The sequence below is a fragment of the Cucumis sativus genome, chromosome 3 (assembly GCF_000004075.3).
Source record: "Cucumis sativus cultivar 9930 chromosome 3, Cucumber_9930_V3, whole genome shotgun sequence".
Taxonomy (NCBI): Eukaryota; Viridiplantae; Streptophyta; class Magnoliopsida; order Cucurbitales; family Cucurbitaceae; genus Cucumis; species Cucumis sativus.
In genome coordinates this window covers 12,200,353-12,226,495 of record NC_026657.2, presented here as the reverse complement: position 1 = coordinate 12,226,495, position 26,143 = coordinate 12,200,353, and the positions used below count along the sequence as shown (strand labels likewise).

General features: G+C 33.5%; 4 protein-coding genes across 4 annotated transcripts; 2 read left to right on the top strand and 2 right to left on the bottom strand.

The window, feature by feature from the left end:
* The first annotated feature begins 2,912 nt into the window (after positions 1–2,912).
* Positions 2,913–7,730, top strand: LOC101208337 (65-kDa microtubule-associated protein 3). Its single transcript, XM_004148078.3, has 13 exons — positions 2,913–3,186; positions 3,587–3,732; positions 3,877–4,083; positions 4,228–4,476; positions 4,578–4,787; positions 4,864–5,019; positions 5,134–5,293; positions 5,434–5,585; positions 5,738–5,825; positions 6,168–6,241; positions 6,343–6,417; positions 6,517–6,805; positions 7,026–7,730. The coding sequence occupies exons 2-13, from the start codon at positions 3,661–3,663 to the stop codon at positions 7,484–7,486; spliced, it is 2,193 nt and encodes a 730-aa protein (XP_004148126.1). The 5' UTR covers positions 2,913–3,186; positions 3,587–3,660; the 3' UTR covers positions 7,487–7,730.
* Positions 7,731–8,429: 699 nt separating this feature from the next.
* Positions 8,430–12,996, top strand: LOC101217222 (AT-hook motif nuclear-localized protein 4). Its single transcript, XM_004148111.3, has 5 exons — positions 8,430–9,266; positions 10,601–10,668; positions 11,252–11,383; positions 11,936–12,097; positions 12,237–12,996. The coding sequence occupies exons 1-5, from the start codon at positions 8,873–8,875 to the stop codon at positions 12,531–12,533; spliced, it is 1,053 nt and encodes a 350-aa protein (XP_004148159.1). The 5' UTR covers positions 8,430–8,872; the 3' UTR covers positions 12,534–12,996.
* A 2,076-nt stretch (positions 12,997–15,072) lies between these two features.
* Positions 15,073–20,920, bottom strand: LOC101208577 (peptidyl-prolyl cis-trans isomerase FKBP53). The gene is made up of 11 exons (XM_004148079.3): positions 20,761–20,920; positions 20,337–20,410; positions 19,757–19,992; positions 19,466–19,611; positions 18,269–18,617; positions 17,792–17,956; positions 17,260–17,545; positions 16,813–16,897; positions 16,659–16,700; positions 16,521–16,569; positions 15,073–15,460 (listed from the first exon to the last, which is right to left on the bottom strand). Exons 1-11 carry the CDS (start codon positions 20,771–20,773, stop codon positions 15,382–15,384), a joined length of 1,524 nt encoding a protein of 507 aa, XP_004148127.1. The 5' UTR covers positions 20,774–20,920; the 3' UTR covers positions 15,073–15,381.
* A 963-nt stretch (positions 20,921–21,883) lies between these two features.
* LOC101208816 (hypersensitive-induced response protein 4) lies at positions 21,884–25,007 on the bottom strand. Its single transcript, XM_004148080.3, has 5 exons — positions 24,664–25,007; positions 24,112–24,232; positions 23,915–24,006; positions 22,926–23,022; positions 21,884–22,624 (listed from the first exon to the last, which is right to left on the bottom strand). The coding sequence occupies exons 1-5, from the start codon at positions 24,856–24,858 to the stop codon at positions 22,221–22,223; spliced, it is 909 nt and encodes a 302-aa protein (XP_004148128.1). The 5' UTR covers positions 24,859–25,007; the 3' UTR covers positions 21,884–22,220.
* Positions 25,008–26,143: the final 1,136 nt, after the last annotated feature.

The following is a 26,143-nucleotide window of genomic DNA, read 5'->3' as shown; positions in this document are numbered from 1 at the left end:
CCTTTTCAAATTTTGGTTATAAAGATCTCATTCTTTTTCTTTTCATTAATATTCACAAGTCACGATAAAATGCTAAGAGTAAAGAATAAATCAAATCATGTTTTTTTTTTCTATTTTTTATATAGAAGTATGATTGTGTCTGTTCTTTCATGTATAGGTTTTTTTTAGTACACAATATATATAAGTTGGAAAAACTTGAACCATCAACTTTGTGGTTGACACATGTACATATGTTTGTGCTCTTTATGTTTAAATCGTGTGTAATATATTGAGAATATTTTTTCACTTAACAATGAGAATCTTGTTCATGTATTTTTTTTCATTTAATTTTTTTTATTAATGAAATCGTTGAGTGACTTATACTTTGATCTGTTAAAACAACGTAAATATTGTTGGAATTTATTAAGTATAAATAAAAGTAATAAAACGTGTATAAAGAAAAAATATTAAAGTCTTTCCTTTTACTTTTTTTACCTACAAAATCATTAAAAATAAATTATGAATTCACATTTAGAATTTCATAACTTCAAAAGAAATATGAGTTTGGTGGATGTTTTACTATTTTATTATGTTTTTTTAGTGTTGCTTTAGTGGCAATTGTATCATTCACATAGATTTGATGTTTATAATCATTTTCACATTCAACAAGATAGATATTACAATTAACTTTTCATCTCTTTATTTAAAAAAAAAAAGTTTTGATTCCATAACTAATATTAGTTAATTCTCTATGTTATTAGGGTCACGATGTAACTTTTCCATCTTTCATAAGTGATATTGTATAATGCTCTATTACTAACAACCTTCCTATCTTCCACTTTTTGAATATATATAGATTAGATGGTTAAGTTACAACGTGTAAACTCAAAATGTTAATGAAATTTGAATTGTGCAAACTAATCAAATTCAAAAATACATTCGAAAGATGACAATATTATTTCTTTACGTAATAAATTCATTTTTCACTCATTAGGATGTGAATAGACGACTTTTTCAATTTCATAAAGTTATGTTAAAATTATAGTTTTTTTTGTGTGATTTTCATGTGCATCACCCGTGTTGTTTACTAGTTTACATTAAAAGAAAGCAAAATTTCATATTATTTAAAAACCTATTATTCACATTAAATGATAGTATATTTTCAATATATACAATTCACATTAATAGAAAGAGTCCATTTTTACATTTATATTAATTAAATAAAACGTGGATTAAAAACCTTTGATTTCTGATTTATCTTCGTATAATATCTTATATATTTTCTCATTTAAATCATTGAATAAAAAAATTCCTTATTTTTTTTAACATTAACGTTTTAAAAAAAATATTGCATTTTATCTCTAATTTATGTTAAAACAAAGATATTATAAAAAAAAATACATTTTATCAAAAAGAGAACAGAAGTCACACTAGGCCAAGGAGAGAATCCCACGATGATATATTTCAAATTAAAGAACAAAAGATATATTGAGAGAAAAGTTAACTTAGGACTTAAAAACTATATTATTTATTAGAACCTTAAAATTAATTGCTTTTTCTTTTCTTTTTTATCTATTAAAAAAATATTAACCTGCTCGTCTTCTTTTTTACATGAAAATTTTATTTGTAGCACAATTAAAAAAACAACTTATATCACCTTTTTTTTTCTTGATATAATAAGTAATTAATGATATTTATCATACCGCTATTGAATGGTTATTCATTTTTAAATTTACTATTTTTGTAATTTAGAAAATATAGGGACATTCACTCTAACATAGTTTCCTTTTATGGTTATTTTTGTAAACATCCCATTTTTTCTATTCCTTAACCTAAGGAATTCTTTTCAACTATATGAGTGGGTACGATAGAGTTTTATAGGTATCTTTTTTTTTTTCATAATTTTTTTCACATAATCAATCCCCCACACAAATATTATCATAACACTACATATTATATTCATTATTTCAAACACATATTATTATTTATACTATTTTCCTCAAATGCATGTTACCATAACATAGAATTATTATAACCATAGGATCGATTATCATAATCATTTTCTCTCAAAACTCTTTTCCTACCGAAAGGCACTCTTATATATTATTTACATTGTTTTAAAAAAAAAATCCACAATTTGTATAAGAAAATTGTTTAACAGTTCCACTTAAGCTTAAGCTTTTGCTTTTGGGAAGACACATATTTTATAATTAAATTTATCATGTCCAATTAGTTTTAGGTTTTAAGTTGATTATTGATTTAACATCAAATCAAAAATCGAAAGTAAAAGGTATCGTGTTTGAATTACTATAATTGGACCATTTTATTTTTAATTAATATTATTTATTGTACTTTGTTCAATATTCAATAAATTTTTAAGCTCACAGCTAAAAAAATATGCTAAATTGTTGATATAATTAAAATTATCATAATCCATTTGAGCTTATTACGTCAACAATCCTTACTCAAAGGTATATATAAATTATACCACCTGAGCTTTATACTACCAATGCTCTGGTTTGTCCATAAGTCGGATTTTTGTCTCCATTTCATTTTTCTTTTCTATGAAATTATCAATTTAATTTAAAAAAGACTGAGAGAGATCCCTCGTGAGGATGAAGTTCCACAAAAATTGTTTTCCTGTTTAATCTATTTAGGGAAAAAAACAATTAAACTAAACTTTAATATTTTCAAAATTAAATAGTTCATTCAAATCTGTGAATTAGTAATTAAAAAAAAAAAAAGAAGAATCTTAAACCTTTAAAAAGGAGCCAAATAAAATGGTACATGAAATTATTTAATTACTATAGAGAGGATTGGTATCTCTACAAACATATTAAAATAAAATAAAAAACTATTTTTTTAAAAAAGTAAAATGTTACATTTAATATTTAATTTGAAATTTTGTGGAAGGAGAAGGGTAGAAAGCGATTGGAAACCCTATCTTTTCTCTCTCTACAATCTTCCCTCTACGAAAGTTTGAATTCAAATTCCAGTTGGTCCATGGCTTCATTTCCACCGCTCTTTCAACGGTCCCTTTTCCTTTTAACGTCTCTCTCCCCCTTCAAATTCCCCTCTCGCATCGCTTTCTTCCAAGCTTCACATTTCGAGAAAACCACTTTTTCCCAGGAAAATTCCATCCCTTCATTCTTCCCCTCTCAAATCACTTCTCTTACCCCAAGCTTCACCACATTGATTCTACTTCAGGTTCACTTTCAGATCCACACTCTCTCTTTTTTTTTTTCGATTTCTTTTTTAATTTCTTGATAATCTGGCATGACCCACTGTGTTAGTTCGCTTCAATTATGTTGTTTCTTAGTTCGAACACTATGAGCTGCTTTGTACATAATTTCCCCCCCATGTATTTGGCCTGGAATTTTGTTGGATTATGATGAATTTGAACATTTCCATTTGGGTTATTAGCAAAGATTTAACCACATTGTAGATATATGAGTGGGAAATGGAGTTTTGTGATGGTGGTATCATCGTTTCGTTTAGCTGGCGGAAGTTCTTCAAGAATTTTCTTATTTAGATGTTGTTGACAATTTGGGGTTTTCAAAATTTGATTTCTTTGTTAGTATGCTTCTCTAAGTTTTGCTTATTGTAGGTTTGGCTAACCCATCAGAACTTAGAGGAGAACAGAGAGAAAACTGTTTCTTTCCCGGGTGAAATATCTTCAAGATGTCTGTCACTCAAAATGATCCACTCCTGCAAGTGGAAACCACGTGTGGTTCACTTCTTTATGAACTTCAGGTTTGTCTCGAACTTCAATATCGTCCTTAGTAAAACATAGTTTGTATTTAAATCTCTTTTTTTAGGCTGATCTGTTGAAGTTTGTATGTAACTCTCTCTTTTGGAGGCTGATCTCATTCTGTACGCAATATTTTTTAATATCAGATAATATGGGATGAAGTTGGTGAGGGTGAAGCTGAAAGAGATAGAATGTTGCTTGAGCTTGAACAAGAGTGTTTAGAGGTTTACAGAAGAAAGGTTGATCAAGCAAACCATTCTAGAGCTCATCTGAGGCAGGCGATTGCAGATTCTGAAGCACAACTTGCTGCCATCTGTTCTGCAATGGGAGAGCGGCCAGTACAAATAAGACAGGTGAGAAGAGTAGCGCTGTAGCATCTTCCTTAGTTTTACCATTATAACAAAGTTGCTAACCCACTCCCCTCCTTCCTCAAATAACTTCAATTTCACTTATGCGACCACTGGAGTTGTTGGTTTATCAATTTGTTGTCCTTTCAGTCTGATCAAAAGGCTGTTAGTTTGAAAGATGAACTGAAGCAAATTCATCCACTACTGGATGAAATGAGGAAGATGAAATCCGAGAGAAGCAATCAATTTCTTGAAGTTCTACAGGAGATACAAAAGGTTTCAGATGAGTTAAATGGTTGTGAACATTCAGCATCAAAGATAGCGTTGGATGAAACTGATTTATCATTGAAGAAGCTTGATGAATTGACCAGACAGCTGCATGCACTTCAGCAGGAGAAGGTTGGTTACTTGGGTTCAAATTAATGTGCTTTTCTTTTTTGGCTATTCAGATCCCTCTCTCTCTCACATATTCATAAAAGTACTTATTTCTTCTGTAATAGAGCGATCGGATGAAGCTGGTTCATAACCACATGCGTACTCTGGATTCACTCTGTTTAGTCCTGGGCATGGATTCCAAGCAGATAGCCATTGAAGTTCATCCATCTTTGGGTGATTTTGAAGGACCAACAAATATAACTATCCATACCATCAAGCAGTTGGCTGCTATGATTGAAAAACTGCGAGATATCAAATTACAAAGAATGCAGAAGGTTAGATGTTTCTTTGGTCTTCTAAAGCTTAGTAATGCCATTGAACTGGACCTGTGATAATCCATTGTTCGTGCAGCTTCAAGATCTTGCAAGTACAATGTTCGACCTGTGGGAACTAATGGATACTCCAGATGAAGAACAACAGATGTTTCAAAATATAACTTGCAACGTCGCTGCTTCAGAACACGAAATAATTGAACCTAATGCTCTAGCTACTGATGTTATCATATATGTGAGTTATTCTGAATAATGAAAATTTTGGTAGTTAGTTTTGTTTTGTTTTGGCTTCTATTCATCATGATTTCACTGCTTATATGGGGGATTGAATAAAATGTATGTTGTGCAGGTTGAAGCAGAAGTCTCCAGATTGGAAGAGTTAAAGTCAAGCAGAATGAAGGAACTTGTTTTGAAGAAAAGATTAGAGCTAGAGGAAATGTGTAGGCAACTGCATGTGGTACCAGCAGAAGATTCTGCTATTGAATATGTTATTGATGCCATAGATTGTGGTAGATCACGACCATCAAATCTATTCTGCTAACATTTGTTTATGATTTTTTATTTTATGATTTATTATTTATTATTTATTATTATTATTATTATTTTTTGCGTTTCATTCTTATCCTGTGCATTTATAATTCCATTGCAGGATCTCTGGACCCTGCTTGTGTGCTTGAACAAATTGACAGTCAAATCCATAAGCTCAAAGAAGAAGCTTTTGACAGGAAAGAAATTCTTGAGAAAGTGGAGAGATGGCTGGGTGCATGTGAAGAGGAGTGCTGGCTTGAGGAATATAACAGGGTTACTCTCTAAACTCTCATAATTTTATCATTTCCTCTAAAGAATGTTTATTCATGGACATGCGCACATACATAGGCATTTATCTTGTTCACACCATCCGATTGCTAAATACATTTCTGTTCTTAGTTTTCGTTACTTTTCAACTTATACAGGATGAAAACCGTTATAATGCGGGAAGAGGAGCTCATCTTACTCTCAAACGTGCTGAAAAGGCTCGGGCATTGGTTAATAAACTTCCAGGTAAAAGACTATTGGCCTCAAATATAACGAAATCTTTGTTTTATAAATTTATTTTCTATGAGCATGACATGGAAGTGAAATTTCTTCGAACATTGATGAGTTATGAGGTTTTGAGCTGTAAACGTAAACCAAAAGGATTGGAAGTATTCTAATAATGATTCCAATTTACAACACCTTTTTGTTCCATGAACGATTATGTACTGTCATTGTCGGGTCAAAAAATTGATTGTCAAGTATTACTTGGCAAATGTAACTCCTTCAATTGTACAACGAAACCAACCAATATCTTTCCGTTGATTCCATTTTGACAATTTTTGCTTGTAACTTGATTAATTCTTACAGGAATGGTTAGTGCTTTGACTTCAAAAACTATGTCATGGGAAAAAGAAAGAGGCATTGAATTCACCTATGATGGTGTAAGTAGATTTTGATATCCATATGGGTTTGTTAATAAATGGTTTTTTACTGCCATTCCTGATTCATACGAGCACTATCAACTGTCTCATATGTTTTCTAGGTTCGTCTTCTCTCAATGCTTGAGGAATACACAATTTTAAGACAAGAGAAAGAGCAAGAACAACGCAGGCAGCGGGTACGGACTTTTATTTTCCAAATTTTTACCAGTTGTTCAACATTTTCATGTTTAAAATGCCCCCTTCACAATTGCTTTCATTTCAATTGTACACTTTAGGACCAGAAGAAACTCCAAGGGCAACTAATTGCCGAACAGGAGGCACTTTATGGGTCAAAACCTAGCCCATCAAAGCCTCAGAGTGTGAAAAAAGGTCCTAGAATGTCTACTGGTGGTGCCGGTGCTGTTGCCGGTACTGGCAGTAGAAGATTTTCCCTTGGAGGAGCATTGCTTCAAACTCCGAAGCCTGATCATAAAGGCCTCCGACCAGGCAGGAAAAGTGACAGAGGACATCAAAACAACCAGGCTTTTCACCTTGATGAGGGATTTGTTGAAGCTTTGTCAGCTGGTATGACTCAACTTCTGAAATTGCAGTAGCCGTTGTGAACATTCATGATTTCTGTCTTCTCTAGTATTGAATTTTATATCACATCTTATTTTTTTTCCTGCTGAGGAGCTAGTTGCTAGTTCTGTGCTGGTTGATTAAAAAAGCATGGTTGTTTCCTAAAGATGACACCGTTTCCCTAACATTTTGTCTCTGAATGGTTAAATTCCTGTGTTGTTTAAAGGTAAGAGAGGCTTGGATGGTCTCCTCCCTGTAAAGAAGCATTCATTAGGTGCCAATGCTGGTGAAGGAGAATCACCAATGGTGGTTAGAAAGCCATTTGCTCCTATTCCTACCCCTACCGCACTTTTCTCGAACTCCGCAAATTCATCAAATTCGTTGAATGATCTGAATGAGAAGCTGCAGAAACTGAATATGTCGTCTTCCAAGACTCCGATAAAGACAACTTCAATATCAGAGGAAGTGATAACACCAAAGATTATACCTATCCCACTGCCATCCACACCTTCTACCGTGTCGGTTCCAATGCAGACAGCCATGACGCCAGCTCTTCCACATCCTGTGGATCTCACTGCTCGTATTAGTGAAGATATTTCCGAAGTCGTCGAATACTCATTTGAGGAAAGAAGAGCTGGATTTGTACTTCCCAAAGCGCTCCACATCAAGGCAATGATACAAGTTTGAACAAACCAGTTAACCTGATTTTTCTCTTACAAAGAATAAAAAATTTATTGTTTCCTCTTTCCAAAGTCAATTTTAATTGGCTTTTTACCTGATGTGTGTACATATAAACCCAAATTTGATTTAAGGGTTAAGATTTTCAATGTACTTGTTGATTTCGAAAGTTTAGTCTTGAGTTTCAGTTGAAATCCATTCATTTGTGATATCTTTGTCCCAAGTGTGAAAAAGACAGCGGTATGATTTTAAAGTTTCCAGGAGTCAATACGAAGAGACAGGACAACATTATCTTTTGACAAATATATGTCCTTTGTCTTGTGTATGATCGATCATATAACAAAATGCAAAAGAATGAGTGCATGACTATATGTTTTAGCCATAAGTACATGCAAATTATATAAGATGGTCCATAACTTTTTTGGCCAAATAAAAAATGGGGTAAGTTGAAGAAGAGTGGCATGAACAGTAAAATAGAGAAGTAGGAAGGGTAGTTAGTATAAGATTAACTGCCAAAATTCAAATGGTCAACCTTAGTAAAACTGAAAAGACAGAGAACTTGTCAGTAGGTGGGAAAATGCCATTGCTCCAATCTTAGCTTTACAGCTTTCAATTATTATTATTTTTTCTTCTTCTTCTTTCTTTCAACTAATTAATTTATTTTCTTAAAATTAAAATAAACCTCTTTTTTTTTCCTTTTTAAATTCCATTTTAAACATTTCAATTTTGGTTGCTTTGCCATTTATTAAAATTTGCCTTTTGTTAAATTTCCAAGACGGACGTGAACCATTTTATTAACCAAAATTTATTCTAATAAAAAATTGCCATCTCTTTTTAAAAAAATTACCATATTTAATTAATTTATATTTCCATTTTACTTTTTTTTGCCTTTTTTTTTTCTTCCAAGTTTATTTATTTATTTATTTCTCTTGTTTTTCATTCAAACCCAAAAATTCATGATTTCTTTCTGTATTCAAATTTCAAACACAAAGATTTTGTTTTTATTATTTCTCCGTAATTATTGCAATTTTCTTACAAATAATCTTTTTTTTTTTTTTTTTTTTGGAATTTCTTGCTGCACTGTTGAAGCTCTGTTGCAGTGACTTCAATGGCGGAAAGTCAAGCTTCAGAATTCTGTTCACTAAACTCCAAACTCAAATCTTCTTCTTGTGTTCATCTTGTAGCATTTCTAAAACTTTAGTGTTGAATTTCTTGGTTTTGTTTTTGAAATTGAGGCAGCCATTTTTGCTTTATCTTTGCGGTTCTGCTATCTCCCACTTCAAAGCTCATCATCCATTTTAGGAATTTTTTCTTTTTTAATAAAAAGTTCAAAACTATTAAATTATAGGGTTTTAAGTTTCTGTATACTTCACTTGGTTTCTACAAGCTGTAGCTATGGAGGAGAAAGAAACCGGAGTTTCTAGGTTTACAGTTACAAATGATGAAGCCCTAGACAACTTCGAGTTAGCTCCAAGAACAGAAGCCCTAAAATCAACCAGTGAGTCTAAAGTAACGGAGGTCGCGGTAGCTGCTCCACCACCGGGGTTTGTAGCGGCGACTGATACACCACCGGTGAGTGTAGCGGTATCTAGTACTGAAACAAAGAAGAAGAGAGGGAGACCGAGAAAGTACGGACCGGATGGGAAGCGGTCACTGACATTAGCGTTGTCGCCGATGCCGATATCGTCGTCAATTCCACTGACCGGAGAGTTCCCGAATTGGAAACGAGATAACGAGATTTCTCAAGCGATAGTGAAGAAGCCGCAGAGATTCGAGTTTGAGAATCCCGGTAAGTTTATCTTTTGAAAGCTTCTTTTACAAGTTTTCTACTGTAGTGCTTTGAGCTTAGATCTGTTGGGATGGCTGCTGAATGTGTTGAGAAACTTACGGGAAAATATTTTTGGTGATTGTGATGTGAGTGAAGTACAAGGGAAAATGAGTGAAGTGGAAGGTGGGGAAGTGTTATTTTGCAACTTGTAATTGGCAGTGTTTGGGTTTTCACAGTGGACATTGACTCAAAGGGTTGTTTGTCAGTTTTTGATGTGTGTGTGTGTGGTAGTGGACCCTTTAGCCTCAAAACTGGTTTTTCTTTTGTACTTGCTAGGCAAATGAGGTTCTGTTAAAGTTACTGTAGATTAGACAATTATTTTTGTAGTGTGAACCACCAGAACAATAAGTTCTTTATCTGTTTTCAATGAGGAGGTGACATAAATTATGGTGAAAATTAAATATAGTGAGACTGGAGAAGAAGTAGCTGCTTATCTTATCTAGCCGCCTTCAAAAGCAAGAAAAACTATTTATGAGAAAGAAGATTTGAATCTCCAATCTTTAGGAAAAGGGATGCATGTTTGTTTTCTTCTAGTAGGCAGTAATAATATTGGTGCTGTAATTATTTTTGCATAAATGTGAATGGTTTTTGTGTGTGATCAAATGTGGAAGTGTACATGGTTGGTACCGCACTGCTTCTTTTGAGAGTACGGTATAATAATATAATGCATGGAATGCATGCATGGAAATGTTTGTAATTAATAATGTATTGTAATAGTAACCAAATGAAAAGTTTAATTAAGATCTAAGCTTAACTCTGGAAACATTATTAACATGTGCAACTTCTTAAAATATTTAATGCAAGTATAGAGTTGGTTTATCCATGCAGACCTTAAAGATCCTGAACTATTCTTCGTCAAAGATTATGCTTTTTGTTTCACTAATAGCACATTCAAAACTTCTTATAGTCTTCCACCTCTTGCTTCGTAGTTATTTCTCTTCAACCCTAAGAAAGACCAAGACACAAACTTTTGGGGCTTCTTTTTTCTTTTAAGACAACGTTTGTGTTTTTTGGTAAACCATTTTACTGGTCCTTTCTTAATGTACTCAGAGATATGTATTAAAAGCGAGTGTTGTCTTCACCGATTTAATGCTTCATCTGCATGATAGGTTTAGCCATGGACTTGTAGGTCCATGTTTCATAATGTTATGTACATTCAATTGCATTTATTATGTGATACAGTTACTGGGTTAGTATTTCAAAAGTTCAGTTGAAAATTAGACTGCAAAATCTGGGTGATTGCGATTAAGCAATTTTTTGTGTCAAAATAACACTGCTTTTCTCATTTTTTGCAGGTCAGAGACTTGCGTACTCTGTTGGTGCAAATTTTACTCCCCATGTGATCACTGTCAATGCTGGAGAGGTATGCTTCAGGAATTTGTAAAGCAAAAACCTTTTCTATTTTTCAAGTGGGTCAATAATATAATACGGTTTGATTAGGTTTTGGTCTCTCTTTCTGTTGTGGGATTAGTTTGAGAAGTTCAGAGTTTGGACACCATTGTCATTCGTTGCATGCTTGAGGATTGGTATAGTAACAGTTAGCCAGTTTGGAAAATTTAACTATTGTCATTATGAAAATGGTGTGGGTTGAGAAATATATAAAAGCAAACCTTGTCTAGAAGCTTGGTCCTCTAATTCTTCTACGACATCTCTATGTATCTAAATTCAGAGACTACAAATACATATCTTTCACTGTAGAGGTGAGAGGGAAGGAGGAGTGAGATGATGGGAACAAGAAATGACCTCCGTTGAGTTTGAGAATACATTTTTACTTGGAACTACTTTTCCCCATTATCAAGTATTATGTAAGAATTTTTATTGATGAAGAAATATATAAAATGTTCCAAAAAGCTCTGCAGTTACCTACATACTAAAATGAATTCCTACACAAATTTAATGCACTCGCAACTAAGCTGTTTACTGCATTCCTTATCCTTTCGTATCAGGACATTACAATGAAGGTTATGTCTTTCTCTCAACAAGAATCCCGAGCTATTTGCATTCTTTCTGCAAATGGGACAATTTCAAATGTTACCCTTCGGCAGGCAACTTCTTCTGGAGGTACCTTAACATATGAGGTATGACTATGTTCTTGTGGATATATTTCTGTATGCTCGTATATCCTATGTACAACATTATGAGTTTTGGGCTTCTTTTGATATCGCTAGCACCTTTGAGATTCTTATTGTCTCTCGATCACTTAGTTCAAATGTGGGTTGCTGATGTTTCTGTACTTGGTTACAGAGTCCATGTACAAAAGCCTTTTCTTTTTTCCTTTGGCATGGTTCAGTCTGAACTAATAGTGAATGCATCAAAATTTCCCTTCTTTGTGCCTTTCCCATTACTTTGTTGGTGAACTCTTTGAAGTCAGATTGCCTAATGCCTTGAATAATCTCGTCTATTAATTTAAGATTAGAAATTTAATATACATGAAAGGGTTCACTTTTATTATATGCCTCTGTTGTTAAATGTTTAGTTGTCCTGTCTAAGTAGCGAGGTTGAATATCCGAAGATCTTCATATAATCCAAATTGACTTGTTTTTGAAACGTAAGATCAAGATGACTTGCTCCAGTCGTCCTAAAACTGTTGACAACTTTCTATTGATCTGGCTTTCAACTTGTCTTGGCAGGGTCGTTTTGAAATACTTGCATTGACCGGATCATATATGCCCACACAGAATGGAGCTACAAAGAGCAGATGTGGTGGGATGAGTGTCTCACTAGCGGGTCAAGATGGACGAGTCGTCGGCGGTGGACTTGCTGGTTTGTTGGTAGCTGCTGGTCCTGTGCAAGTAAGACAACTCTCTATCTCTCTCTCTCTCTCTCTCTCTCTCAGTGTGTTTTTACAGATCAATGTTTTGGTTGTAGCCGTTGATTTGTGTTTAAAAAGAATGTTCTGATAAATGATATAATCACTTGACTTTTCACCAGATTGTGGTCGGCAGTTTCCTTCCAGGTCACCAGCAAGAACAAAAGCCAAAAAAACCTAGAAACGAATCCACAACGATTTTCTTCCCTCCCGTCAACACCATTACTGGTGAAGAAATGAAGGCAATGTATGCTGGTGGTAACAAGCCTATTCTCACAACGCCGTCCTATCAAGAACAACATAATCCACCGTCCCCTACCCCTGTGACGGGCTTCAAAATCTCCTCCACTGACAACTTACCTCTATCCGATCAAGAACCAAAAACACAAAGTCAATCAAACTGTGAGGTTTCTTGTTGATCATGTGATTTTGTAGTTTTCATTCTTCTCCTCCTCCATAGGTCTCATAGTTCCTAACTCAGGTCGACCCATTTTCAAAACTGATAAGTTCAAATTATTTGGGTCCTCAGTCCTCTCATTGTGTTGGTTTAACTTGATTTTTGTGCTCTTTTTCATCAGATAATAGGTGTCTTAGAGTCCATTAGGCTTCTTTGTGATTCTTGCTATCAAGTGTCTTTTTACAGGCTTTAACAAATGGATTTCCACGGTTGCCACTGGCTAGCTATTAAGTCGAGCAGCGTCGTGGAGTCTTCAAGCTCATTATAGCAGTTTTAGAGACTTCTCTCTCGACTTTAGCAGCAACAGACCTTATTGATGTGTAAAAGATTTGAGAAACATTGTTTTCCATTTTCATTACCATATGGTTTTTGTATGAGAACATTGTTGTGTTTGAGTAAAAATCATTTCAATATCAACTTCTTTAGCACTGTTGTAGTTACCATTTAAATTTCCATATTATCCTTAAAACAACTTCTTGATTTGTATCTTCAGTTTTTTGAAACTTAGAAAGGAACCCACAACCAAACCTTTCAAATTGTATCTGATTAAACCCATAAAATATACACTCTCATCTCCACCTCTCAAGCATTTTATTTATTTTCCATTTATTAAAAAAAAGGAGAAATTCTTATGAATGGAGAAAAAAAAGTAACGTCTCTAAAAAATCCTTTGTTTGCTTATTTATCATAAAATGGATCGATCCAGCAATGATAAAATTTATATTTATGTTTAGCAAGTGTCTTATTAAAGATAAATTGAGACGAAAAAACGAGAAAAATAGTTTCTTTGACCGCTTAAAAAAAGTACACATAATTTAGGTACATCTAATCATTACCTTTTAAAAATTAATCAAACTAATGTAAATAAACAAACATGAACTAACTCAAATTTACTCCCTCACTCCCTCTGAATGGTGGAAAAAATTTACCAATTTAAAATGTGGTCTAGTAATCACTGAAGGAAGACAGTTAGAGAGTTGTCAACAATAGTGGGAAGGATATTTTGGTGGTTGTAGATAATTCAATTCATAGTGATTTATGGCACAGCATGCAGGTTACGACATATAGGTGAAAAAAGTACCAAAATTCTTTGCTCTAAAGCAAAGTTATGTGGATTAAAGGTAGTTTAACACAAATGTTAATTATGAAAGTAAAAGTGTGAGTTTGTAAACCATGTAAAACTCACCAAGTGAGAATTAGTTCACTCCAACCAAAGTCTTCTAAAGTATTCTCTTAATAGTCTCATATAGATATGTTCATTTAAGAGATCTTGAACGACCTCCCGAATGGAGTACTTTGATTAGATGGGGAATGGGAGAAAAAGCGTGGATGAATTTTTCTCAATAGCTTAGTAGGGGCAGAAACGGAAATTATGCTCTTCGTTTCATCTACACCCTAATTTTAGTTCCATGACCGCTTAGTTAATTATTTAAAACAACCCACGAAGTTATATATGAGTAAACTCAATGCGTGAGATTCTGTCTTTTAAGAGAAGTATGTATGTATTTGTAAAATACATTATTTTAATATTTAAATCTTATGAAAGGTAAAATTTTGATTACATTATAAATACATGATAAAGTTTTGTTTAAATAAATTCATTTTTGAAAATGTCTCGTTTAATTATAAAATTTTGAAAATTTTGAAGCAGGGTTAAATTTTTTTGCAGGGATGAGAATTTAAATAGGTGGAAGCTTTTTCGTCCCCGTCCCACCTCACAAACATGTCAAATTCCAAATATTATGTGAAAACAATAGAATTGTAATGGTAAAAACTATTTTAAGAACATTGTAACATAATGATATGACTGAAGGAATAAACATGACATTAAACAGATAGCTCTTTGATTGGTTACTATGACAGTTATATACGTATATTAAAAGAAAGAAAAATGAAGAAATGAAAGGTAGTGACTGAGCCTCCAGTTTTGTTGATCAAACATGAATGAGTCATTTTTTTATAAGAACTTTTTGTAGCTATGTTCTATTTTTTCCTTAAACATGAATTATTATCATTTTTTTCTTTTTTTGTTAAGAGAATTAATATACTATTATCTCTATTGAAACTCTAGCATTTAGATCACAGTAGTTCGTACCACATGATTTAGAATTAAACAAAATATTAAAAAGAATGAAAACCATAATGTAAAATCTTGAGATAAAATAAGCATAAGTTTATTTAATAAATATAGAAACATCTAATATAAAATATACAATAATTAAAATAAACTTATAATCTACTTTTGTTTTCTTCTAATTTAAATTTTAGAAGTATGGTTTAGAATGATGAATTTTGAAAGATTAATTCATTCAACTAATGAAACTAGCAAATAAATTCTATTAAGTAAGAAATAGATAAATGTATAGAATAAATTACAGTTTTAAAGGATAAAATAGAAAATCAAAAGTTAATTAAAAAGTCTACTTAATATTAGGAAAACCTTAAAGATATTCAACAAGGATACTGCTTATAGGATAGATGTAAAAGAAGACGTTAATCTGAATAACATTGCAACCTTTAAGAGAAGAATGAATGAAAGGACAGTTTCATAGTAATTTTTTGCAGAAATAATGCAAATAAAAGTTCTGAAGGTTATGATTTAGTTGGTTGACTCAAAAAAGCCCAAGTTTGTGCCCATATAAATCTAAAATACAAAATTGGGATTGAAGTTAGAAAATATGTGTGTGGATGTATAGGAACAAAATTTTTGGGGTAGAAAGAGTAGAAGGGGATGATGCATTCAGCGGACCCCAACCAATTCAACATCAAAAGTAAGCCAAGAAAGAAAGAGTAGAAGAAGATGGATGCATTCAGCGAACCCCAACCAATTCAACATCAAAAGTAAGCCAAGAATTCTGCGGAATCTTCCCAATTTTTGCATCTCCATAGCTGCATCCACCAACATAATTATTATTTCTTAGATGTGTGTGAATATGTGCGCTCACAGATGAAGCATACAAAATAATAAATTTTTCTTACATTGTAATTATGGTTATAGAAAATATTAGAGAGAGGTTTTGAAAAGATGTTATTATAGTGATGAAGTTGGGTTTGAGAGAAGGAAAGAGAAGTTAGTAAAACCATCATAAATTTTTGTAGACTTACTTTTAGGAATGTTGCAAACTTTTCATTTTTTTTTTCTAAAACATGGGTGTAATTTTTTACACTGTTTTACACTAAAGCCAGGATGTTTAGAGAGAGAGAGAGAGAGAGAGAGATATGGTAAATTTAAGTCCATCTTGATAAATAACTATTTGGTTTTGTTGTTAATCAAAATTAGATCTATTTCCTTTCAATTTCTTGCCGTTCATACAACTCCTACCAAAGAGTTCATACAAACTAAGGCTTCTAGGTAACCATTTCATTTTTAATCCTATTCTAACAATGCTATACAGTCAAATTCTAGAAACAAAAACTATTTGTTTTTGGTTTCAAAATCGGACTTGGTTTTTGAAAACATGGGTAAAAAGCAAGAAAATCTAAAGGTAGCCTAAAAAACTTGGCCCTTTTTAAAAACATCAATAGAAATTAGATGACAAAGCAAGGTGGAAGAGCCAATTTCAAAAACATAAACGGACCTGTTTGTCCAGTAAACATTTTGTTTTGTTAAAAAAAAATTAAATCTATTTCATCCTCATTTCGTATAAAGATGTGGATCCTCCCCATGTACAATAATTAAATTATTTGTCAAATTTCAAAAACAAAAACAAGTTTCTAAAAACTACTTTTTTTAGTTTTCAAATTTTGGTTTGAATTTTTAAACCACTGACAAAGTAGATAACAAAGGAAAAAAGTTAGGGATAAAGGTAGGGTTTGCTTAATTTTCAAAAACAAAATAGTTACCCACATGACCTAAATGGTTATCAAACATAGACGATATAATTAACTGAGATCACTAAAATAAATAAATCAAATTCCAAATGCCGTGAAGCTCGTGAGAACTACATACCCCATTGATGGAGGGATTGTCAATCTCCTTTTATCCCCGATTCGCATACCTGATAGAGGATTCACAGAATAAATATTTAGACAATATTTGAACTCATATAAGAAAGAAGGGTCAAGAATAGCCCATTCAAATGATTACCATTAACACCGACATCCCACCCCTTGATAACCTGTCCCACACCTGCAACAACAAATAAGTGATAACCTTAAACCTTCCATATCTTGCATAAAACCATTTCTCTTTTCATTTTCAATGTAAAGATATGTTGCATAAATGACAAACCCAAAATTACCTAAGCGGAATTTGAATGGTGCCCTTCCAATATTACTGTCAAATATTTTTCCGTTCTTTAGCTTGCCAATGTAGTGAACACTGACCTGAAATCAGAAAGATCATCTTTATTGATACACGGAAATAATGTTGCATCGCAATCCATCCATCCACTCAATTAACATAGGTCTAATCTATTGGGTTTGCATCTTAAGCTAAACTCTAAACCCAAGCTCAACATTAGTGAATAGCAATAGGGCATGAAGAAGCATCCACAGCTAACAAAAATGGCCAGAAGTCAGAATTACATGGCTTGTCAGCTTATCTCCAGACTGACCTCATGCTAAGCTAAGATTGAAGATGCGAAAGACTATGCCTAAAAGTGGGGAATGGACATGTAATGTTCTCCAATTAGCGTTGGGGAAACAATTGTTCATAGAACTTAAAAGTAAATAGACTTGAACGGTACCGTGTTTCCAGGTGAAGCTCTTTTACCATCTGGTTTACCCATGGCTACATCTTCAATAACCAACCCATTAGCAAAGGTTCTCACCCGGGAAGGTTTGGATTCATTTTCCTTCTCTTTTGATCCCAAAGCTGATTCAATCTGATCACCTGCTGTTTTAGTTAGCTCATCAGATTTTGATCCAGATTCAGCCTCCTTGTTCTTCTTCCCCTTCTTCTTTGTTTTCTTTTTTTGCTTATCTTCCTTGTGATTTTCACCATCCACAACCTTTGTGTGAGTTGAGGCATCCCTATTCACATAGCCAAAAAAGGTTTCAGTTACCTAGTAACAATGAGAGACAAGCGCTGAGAAATACAAGCTAGATGTAACATGGAACTCTTGTCAAGTTTCAGGTTTATCCAAAAATTATGAAATAAAGTGTAAGTTCATAATTCAGAGTATGAGAGTGAAGTATTCAAGACAAATAATACAGAAAAGAGAAATAAACTTCTTCAGGTGTAGTATTTAAAAACAGTAGAATGAGTGAAGTATTCACCTCTGTTTAGATATCTTTTTATCTTTCTCATCTCCATCAGAAATCGGATTAACAGCTGCATTCTCATCTTCCGCTTGTTGCTTTTCACTCCCCATATCACCATCATTATGAGTTACCTGAGCTTTTTCATCTTTTACCTTTTTCTTCTGCTTCTTTTTCTTTTTCCTGACATCATTATTGAAAATTCAACATAAGGAAATAAATTACAAGATTATAGTCTTTCCACGTGACTGAATAAAAAGTATGGGAAAAGAAATATAATCAAACTGTTTTGTTAAATAGTATTGTGATTGAACTTGAAGGTCAGGGATAAAATACATTTGTTGTCCCGACCCAACCCATAATTTAACAAAAGTAACCTGCTGATGGGAATTCTATCCCTAGTCCCCACTTTTCCTCACTGAATAGGCCACTTAATATGCTGCAAGCCCGACGATGAAACTTAAGCTGTATAACTGATTACTTAAGTCATCTCACCTTTCCATAAGATCAACTTGCTCATCATTTTCAACTTTTCGTTTTAAGCTAGAGGCATCACTGCCATCTTTTGCTTTTGTCTCCTTCACATCCTCAGTACTTCGGCCTTTTTGCTCTTGTTCTGATTCTAATTTCTGAATATTCGCTTTGCTCTTGCTTTTGGTAGGAATTGGAAATCCATCTTCATCTTCACTTTCTGAAACAGTCTTTTCAACATTCCTTTTCAGCACAATTTGACGCTGAGAGTTCCTAATGTCCTCAGAGTCACTAGACTTATTTTTCTTCACTTTTTTAGCTTGACCATTGGCATCATTGGATTTTTCATCATCAACTATCTCCTCAATTACAACTAGAAAACATGGGAAAGGAAACAAACACTTTAAATTATACATTAAAGTCAATCAAGGTCAAAACACCAAAAACTTGAAAAATAAACCTAGGATAAGCCAAAAAAGTAAGTTAGGCATGGCTGCAGCCAAAAGATATAGCAACAATGGCAAGAAAGTTGCACAAATAATATAAGTTCACACATTTGACTGCATTTAAGATGTGAAATTTAATTCTTCATAAATTATCTACTGTACCTTATTACTTTGAAATGAAATCATACACTTTGCATCCAATGATCCAACATATGCCCAAATAAATCTCTTCCTACAAAGTAAATTTTCTATTTTTTGCATCATTTCAAACATATTTAGCAAAACTTGATAGAACAGAAGTCACAAAGTAAAAAAAAGTTAAAAGAGAACTTCGGAACACGGAAAGAGACAGCTAAGTCAGCAAAAATTATCGAACTGTGAATGGTTCTCCTACTACTCTCTTTCAATCCAAAGTTCCCATGACAGCTAGAACCAAAGAACACCATGAAATCCCAACTTCAGTATGGCCCATGGCCTCATACTATCAAAACAAATACACAAGCTTCCCCAAATTGTCTGAGCAGAATTGTAGTGGATTAAATGGTATTCAATATCCAGTATCGATCCTTTAAATTTCACAAGACAAACAGGTTTTTAGGAATAGTAACAAAGATCAGGCTCGGTTTTTTATAATTTTCTTATGGCCCCATAGTATTGAACAGAAACATCGCTTCAGCCTATATTATCTTGAAAAATATCAAGAAACAAATGAAACAGCATGGAAAGAATGCCAAGTGATCGGTATAATAGTAAGTTCGCAGAATTATCAAATTACCTCCACTTTTGGGAACAGGTGAAGTTGAGTACATTCCAGGATAGTCGTCATCATCGTCGATGAACTCATCATCGTATTCATCTCCAGTATCATATTCTGATGAATCCTCTGTATCTGTTTCTGCAATGTCCTCCCCAAAAGAATCACTTTGCATTGTAGTAAGAAAATGACAAAAGAATCACGCTGAAAATATAAGACCAGATAATATCCTCAACTTCTTGTTGAAAGTACTACTTCTCCTCAAGGAATAAGAAACCTATAACCGTGGCTAAAAAATTATAAAAAGGATACGACTCATAGTCATCCCTAATGACATGTTGCTCGTTGGCTACAAAATAACCAGAAAGATGAATGCTTTGTGGACCACTAACTGAGAAGGCTATCGACTCATCTTCCTCAAACTCAAGATCCAAGGGGCACGATTCAATCTTATTTGGTATCAAAGAGCACAAAAAGATTGGACTCTTGTTACCAACAGAACACTGAACGATGCTTCTTTCTTTCGATGAGCCAGGTCCCAAAGTTGCCTGAGTTATCAAAAGGTAACAAAGTAAGAAAATTCCATCGTAATCATACTAGAAGCAACGCAAATTAAAATCCAATATAAGTCACTGGCTCACAGTATAACACCACCATAATATTGTCAGATTAAGAAAAATGCAAACCGAAAATGAAATAGCCCAAAATCACAACACATGGGCTCAAATAAAAAACCCATCAACTTGAACGTTGAAACAATAAATTTCAAATGAAACAGCAAAATGTCATCGTGATATGGCCACTACACAAATATGATAACATTGCAAACAAAAACGTCAATCCTATTAATTTTTCATCTCCAGAGACAGAGAAGTGTCAGCGCCCAACAAACCTGAGTTATCCGAAGCTTTCCCGTCACATTATCAGAATGGTAGGTGTACGGTTTGCCTGGTTTCACTTCAATCCCTAGGACAATAAAAACAACAAAAGATATAGACATGAGTAAGTACTGAAAATCAAAACAAAAAGACACATGCAAGCAAAAAATAAGAAAGACCACAATAGAAAATTTGATATTATGCATACTCCAAATTCATAATTCCTCTTTGAAGAAGTGAAATCTATCTAATCACTACAAATAATAAAGTACACCCTCGAGCTGTTGGATTCTAAGAAATGGCAAAGAAACACGAGACGAACAAGCACTTAATGGCGGTACTCGAGAAAGGGGTGATGTTAAACCATTGAACTTCATTTGCAGGTTCCAAGGCACAAGGAAATGAGATAATAAAGATGGAACCGAAAAGGAAACGTACCCCAGAAACCCATTTCAGAGTGGAGAGTGTTGGCTGAAGTTGAATGAAGCTTTCTGTAAAACCCTAGACGACGCTGCTCTGCTACCTTAAACCCTGAGCAGTCGCGTTATTTGCTACCGCTGGGCGTCAACGAAAGTTCTGGCCTGTCCGAATTCAATTTTATTTTATACTATAAATTATGTTTAACTTTCAAAATAATTAAAAGAATATATATTATTGAATTAATAAAAACAAAAAAAAACAAAATGAATAATTCGTTTTTTTTTTTTTTTTAAATTATGACCCCTCCTCTTTATTTCTTTGGTTTTCTTATTATCAATCACATAATACTCATTTTATTGATTACAATATCAAATCAAACATCTCCACAAAAATTTTAGCCTAATAATTTTGCAGTGATTAAGGGTTTCTTTTACAAGATTAAATAGTTTATTAGGTGAAATTATATTTAAGTTAACTTGATACTTAATACGGATTAATATCATATATGACTTAAAACAATTTCTTTGTTAATATAATTTTAACCTTTGCTCAAAAATTTTAATTTTGAGTCTAACGATACTATAAGGTTTTGAGTTGTTGTATAGAAAATACCAAGCATGGTCTTACCACTTGCATTGGGTGGTTTGTCAAGTTCATCTCACCATCTCACTTCACATTAGTTGACCCACTAGTCGAGCTAAAGCTCTTTTTTTATTCATAGAACAAGGCTAGAGAGTTAAGATAACAGGTAACGAGATTATAACTCAAGTTTTGTTTTTCTATTAGAACATTGAACTAGTGGATGATGAAAACAAATCAAGCCTAAAGGGCATTTTGGATAGAAACCGAGAATTTACAGCAACATACAAAAAAAAAATTTAAAAGCCGGTCATTATACCGAAAATTGATAAATTGACATTTAATAGATGATTTACAAATTTCTCAAACTCCAGGCCAAAAAAATGGTAATTTAATCTTAATGTACATAGGTCTTAGGACATAAATTGGTACTAGTAGATAGGGCAATGTTCTCAAGTTTTTTTTACCAATGGTTAATTTGATCATATACAATAATTTAAGGCCATCATTTACATTCCCTTTCACAATGTGTTGATTTGTTGAAGGAGTTAGATAATAACAATAATAACAAAAGACTTAATACAATAATTTTATTCATCAAATTCATGGGCATGGCCATGGAGCTCTTGTCTCAGGCATGATGGTGTGAAGAAATACAAGACAATTACATAACATTTTAATTTGTAAATAGGAATATCAAGTGGTGATAAAAAAATCTATATATCAGGAGATACATTTTTCCAGCTTATTGAACATCTCTTGAACCCTCTCTATACACAAACCAAAACAGGTATATCGACTCTGCAAATCGTTATATTGTTATACACCCTCGTCACATGTAAAGAACATTTTTTTCCAGAGTTGCGGAGAAGAAGAACATATACATGGTGTCTGATGAATCATTGAAGTAAATTAATGTTCACCTCATCATTTGTGACCCTGGGCTGGGCGCTCGCAGCAGCCTCCATCATGCCGTTGCGTATTTGGCCACTGATATCTCTAACATGGCCTGGCCCGTGAGGTATGAATACAGTTGTATTCTTTGAGGAATTTCCAAGATCTTTGATGGTGTCAAAATATTGAGTGATTAGGATCAGATCCATGACCTCTTTGGCTGAGGTGCCTTCCACCTTATGAGAGAAGTTCAAGATATTTTCTCTCAGACCATCTGTGATCGCTTGCCTCTGTCTAGCCACACCGACACCACCCAGGTATTTTGCTTCGGCTTCAGCTTCTGCCTTCTTTACTAGGAGCACCTTCTCCGCTTCCCCTTTGTACACACTAGCAAGTTGAAGCCTTTGAGCTGTAGAAAAAAATGTATTGCACAGGCCGAGGATCTCATAATATAGAAATAGAAAATATATGAAGGAATCTGAAATTTTGAAGAACGAAAAGAAAATTATATGAAGTCCATGCAATGTCAATTCAGAAGGAGAGCATGTACTGTTTGCTGTGCTCCACCTGGAAATAGTGGACATTGCACGTCTGACTATTTAATGGTGGAACCAAGAAAATACAGTTACACCAAACTACATGATACAGAAGAAGAAGGACAGAGGGTCCTTCCTATATGAAATGACATGCAAAATGACTAAGATCCTTACCTGCATTAATTTCATTCATTGCCCTGCGCACAGAAGCATCCGGTATTATATCGACCATTAAAATGTGCTCTAGACTGTATCCATAATCTCCCATCACCTGATTCAAGAGGTGAATATGTGTTGAAATCTATCGGTCATTTTAAAAAGTCCCAACCAAATTCTATATCTAAGATGCACCATATAATATAGTCTCTTACTTGAAGACAAAAATTAATTAGAGCATTAGGGGTGTTTGGACACCCATAATGGGATTGAAATGCATTTTAATATAATCCACAATTCATGTTTTGATTGACCATTTGAACCCAGGTTGTTATATTAAACTCCCTACAGTTTTCAATTAACTCTATTTTCCATCGTTTTCACTTTTGTTCCGCTCTCAATTTGACACACATTCAACACTACTCCGATTCTCATTAATTCTGATTACATTCCAAGTTCCCAAACACCCCATTTTCTAGACTCCAATAAACACCCCATGAAAGTTTTCTAGGCTCCAATAAAAAAATGTTAGATCCAACGTACAGTAAACCTCTTAGATAACTGTGTGTGTGTGGAAAGAAAAATGTTCAATACGTCAAGAAGGCAAAGGTGGTCTAAAATCATGGCTACACAACCCTGTGGCGGCATTCAATCCATGGACTGTTCGATATGGCGTTTTAGAACTCTTCCCATTACGGTCTGCATGGACTAAACAAATTCTTCCTACAAAACCTAGGCTTTTGTATCCAAGTTACACATAGTTTTACAAATAAAAAAATCTACCAAGTAAATATAGGCTACATAATCTCAACTTCTGTAATTAAGTTATCTGCACAATCTAAGCAGGCCTTATAAATAATCACATGATTTGGAGCAAAGAATGGAAAAAATACAATCACGGGTTAAATGGAATAGCATGGCATCCAAAGCTAAAAGACACCCACAATGTTTTCATGTTTGGAAGGGGAAATTCAAGTGAGGAGCAATATGGTAAAAGCGCAAGTCACCTTCTCAAGTTCCTCTGATACCGCTTTAGCAACTTCACCCTTTTGTTCAAATAGTTCATCCAAATTCATTTTTGGAACAACGGCACGAACCACTTCAATCAATAACCAAAAATGCTTCAGTCACTGACGCAAACCATGAAAACACATAAAAAATGAGTTATGGACCTAAATAGTGACTGTGGGATCAGTGCATATACCATCAAACACGTAAGCCTGAATTTGTTCTTGAGGATTTTGCAACTCATAAAATGCATCATCGGCATTTTCTTTGATGACTCGGTACTGAATAGAACACAGCAGTTGCACAAAGACATTGTCCTGCAGTAAAAATTTCAGAATTCACGACCATGAACAAGATTGTTCAAATTGAGCACAACATTGATATTCAGTACAAACCAGTTCCTCCTCACATAAGATCATCCAAATCTCAGTTTTCATTTAGTATCTTGTCTCTTTCTGTTTTGTTCTACTACGAAAACCTCCATTAACAGTACCGTCAAGATACAACACGATACTCAACAGACTCAATTCCACCCTAGGTCATCTACATGATCTTGATTATTCTTGCGAGACGTTTCGTGTAAACATTAATTATAGTAAAAGAAACTCTAAATTAAAAGTCAATTAGAACATAAAACGAAAATTTCACACATAGAAAAGAAAAACCCCAAACCCCAGAAATCCGTTGCTATAAAACTTGAAATTACGACCAGCAGAGGAATAAATTTGAAAGACGAAGGGAGAAATACCTTGGTCTTGGTCTCAATGCGAACATCGAGGGAAGAAATTCTGGTGGAGAGGATACCGGCGAGGCACTCACCGGCAAATGGGTTGAAGAAATGGAGCCCAGGCTGAGCCAATTTTTCAAACCTTCCCCATCTTTCCACCACCCCAACACTTGATTGCTCCACGCACCCAAACAACACACAATACGTATTCCCCATCGGAAACCCTCTCCGTGTTCTCTCCAAAACCTCGCCGCTGACTCCGGTGGACTTGAAAACCCGGTAACTCCTGCACGATAGATTACGATCGTTGAAACTTCAAACGAAATTTGCGTTCAGGATAGACAACAGGAGAAGAATAATAGCTTCTTTTTTCTTTTCTTTTCCACGCTGTTTCTATTTTTGCTAATCGCCAACGTGGAATGTTGCGTGTCAGTCCGACGTGGTAGTACGGTAGGTTTGTTCTTTATTTAGATGGTATGATCTTTAAAAATAAATAATTACCTGTGGTGGCTAATTCAAATAAATAATTTAGTTTTTTTCTTTCTTAACGATAAAAATAGGGTAGTGGATTTTCTTTTAGTAATATTGTTAGAAGAAAATTCAAGATCCACCTCATCTGCCACAAAGATGGCCAACTGGACCAATCTTACTTGGTAGATCTGTATTTGTAAAACTATAGTAACTCTTAAATTAATTAACTCAGAATCATTATTAATACTACAGTGAGCATGCTCTAAAGTGTGAGGATTAAAGTTTAAAATAATAATACATTGGGATCATCCGTAAAACTCAATATTCGAACGTGAAAATATAACATTTTAAACTTACAAATCACAAATATAGTATTTTTGTACTTAAAAGTTAGATAAAAGAATATATACTTTTTAAAACTGTTAGATAGAAAATATATTATACATTCATTTAAAATATAAAATTCATCTACGAAAGTTGAATGTCAAACATATTGAAATATCTATTTTTAAGAAAAGTCGATGTTAAATAATGGTTGAATATTTGTTTTAAATAATTTGATATTTGTATGGATATAATAATAATGAAAAAAACAATCAATTTAATTTGGTAGTTTTAAATCAAATCAACAAGAGATATATTAAGTTGAAATTAAAATATGGTTTAAATGACTAGGCGTTGAACATTGACTAATAGATAGATTTGATATTAAGGACATTTGTTTAGTTATAATTTTCATAAATTATAGAGATTTAAATCTTATTAATTGAATTATAATCTTTTCTCAAGGATTTGTAATTTTATATTAGGTGGACTGATTTGTTTTCATGAATATATGTTGTTTTGTTCCTTTATGTTTTTTGGTATTTGAAACTGATGGTTGAAACTTTTAGTTGAAAAATGTTCGGACCTTTGAAACTAATTGGAATCTAGACAAGTTGAAAGTCTTAATTGGATGTGTTTGAAGTATGCAATAGAAAGCCCGTGAACCATATGCATATTTAAAAATGTTGAGTTTGTGTATGACAAA

Coding starts and splice junctions, on each gene's coding strand:
- LOC101208816 (XM_004148080.3), bottom strand. CDS start 24,858: ATGGGGAATACGTATTGTGTGTTGTTTGGGTGCGTGGAGCAATCAAGT. Junction 24,007..24,111: donor TCAGGCTTACGTGTTTGATG/GTATATGCACTG, acceptor TATTGATTGAAG/TGGTTCGTGCCGTTGTTCCA. Junction 23,023..23,914: donor TATCAGAGGAACTTGAGAAG/GTGACTTGCGCT, acceptor CTCTTGAATCAG/GTGATGGGAGATTATGGATA.
- LOC101208337 (XM_004148078.3), top strand. CDS start 3,661: ATGTCTGTCACTCAAAATGATCCACTCCTGCAAGTGGAAACCACGTGT. Junction 5,586..5,737: donor GGCTTGAGGAATATAACAGG/GTTACTCTCTAA, acceptor CAACTTATACAG/GATGAAAACCGTTATAATGC. Junction 6,806..7,025: donor TGTTGAAGCTTTGTCAGCTG/GTATGACTCAAC, acceptor TGTTGTTTAAAG/GTAAGAGAGGCTTGGATGGT.
- LOC101208577 (XM_004148079.3), bottom strand. Junction 19,612..19,756: donor ATTAGGGATGACTATGAGTC/GTATCCTTTTTA, acceptor TACAATGCAAAG/TGATTCTTTTGGGGAGGACA. Junction 16,570..16,658: donor GTGGGATGTCGGTGTTAATG/GTAATCATTTGA, acceptor ATCCTCTATCAG/GTATGCGAATCGGGGATAAA.
- LOC101217222 (XM_004148111.3), top strand. CDS start 8,873: ATGGAGGAGAAAGAAACCGGAGTTTCTAGGTTTACAGTTACAAATGAT. Junction 11,384..11,935: donor GAGGTACCTTAACATATGAG/GTATGACTATGT, acceptor TTGTCTTGGCAG/GGTCGTTTTGAAATACTTGC. Junction 12,098..12,236: donor TAGCTGCTGGTCCTGTGCAA/GTAAGACAACTC, acceptor ACTTTTCACCAG/ATTGTGGTCGGCAGTTTCCT.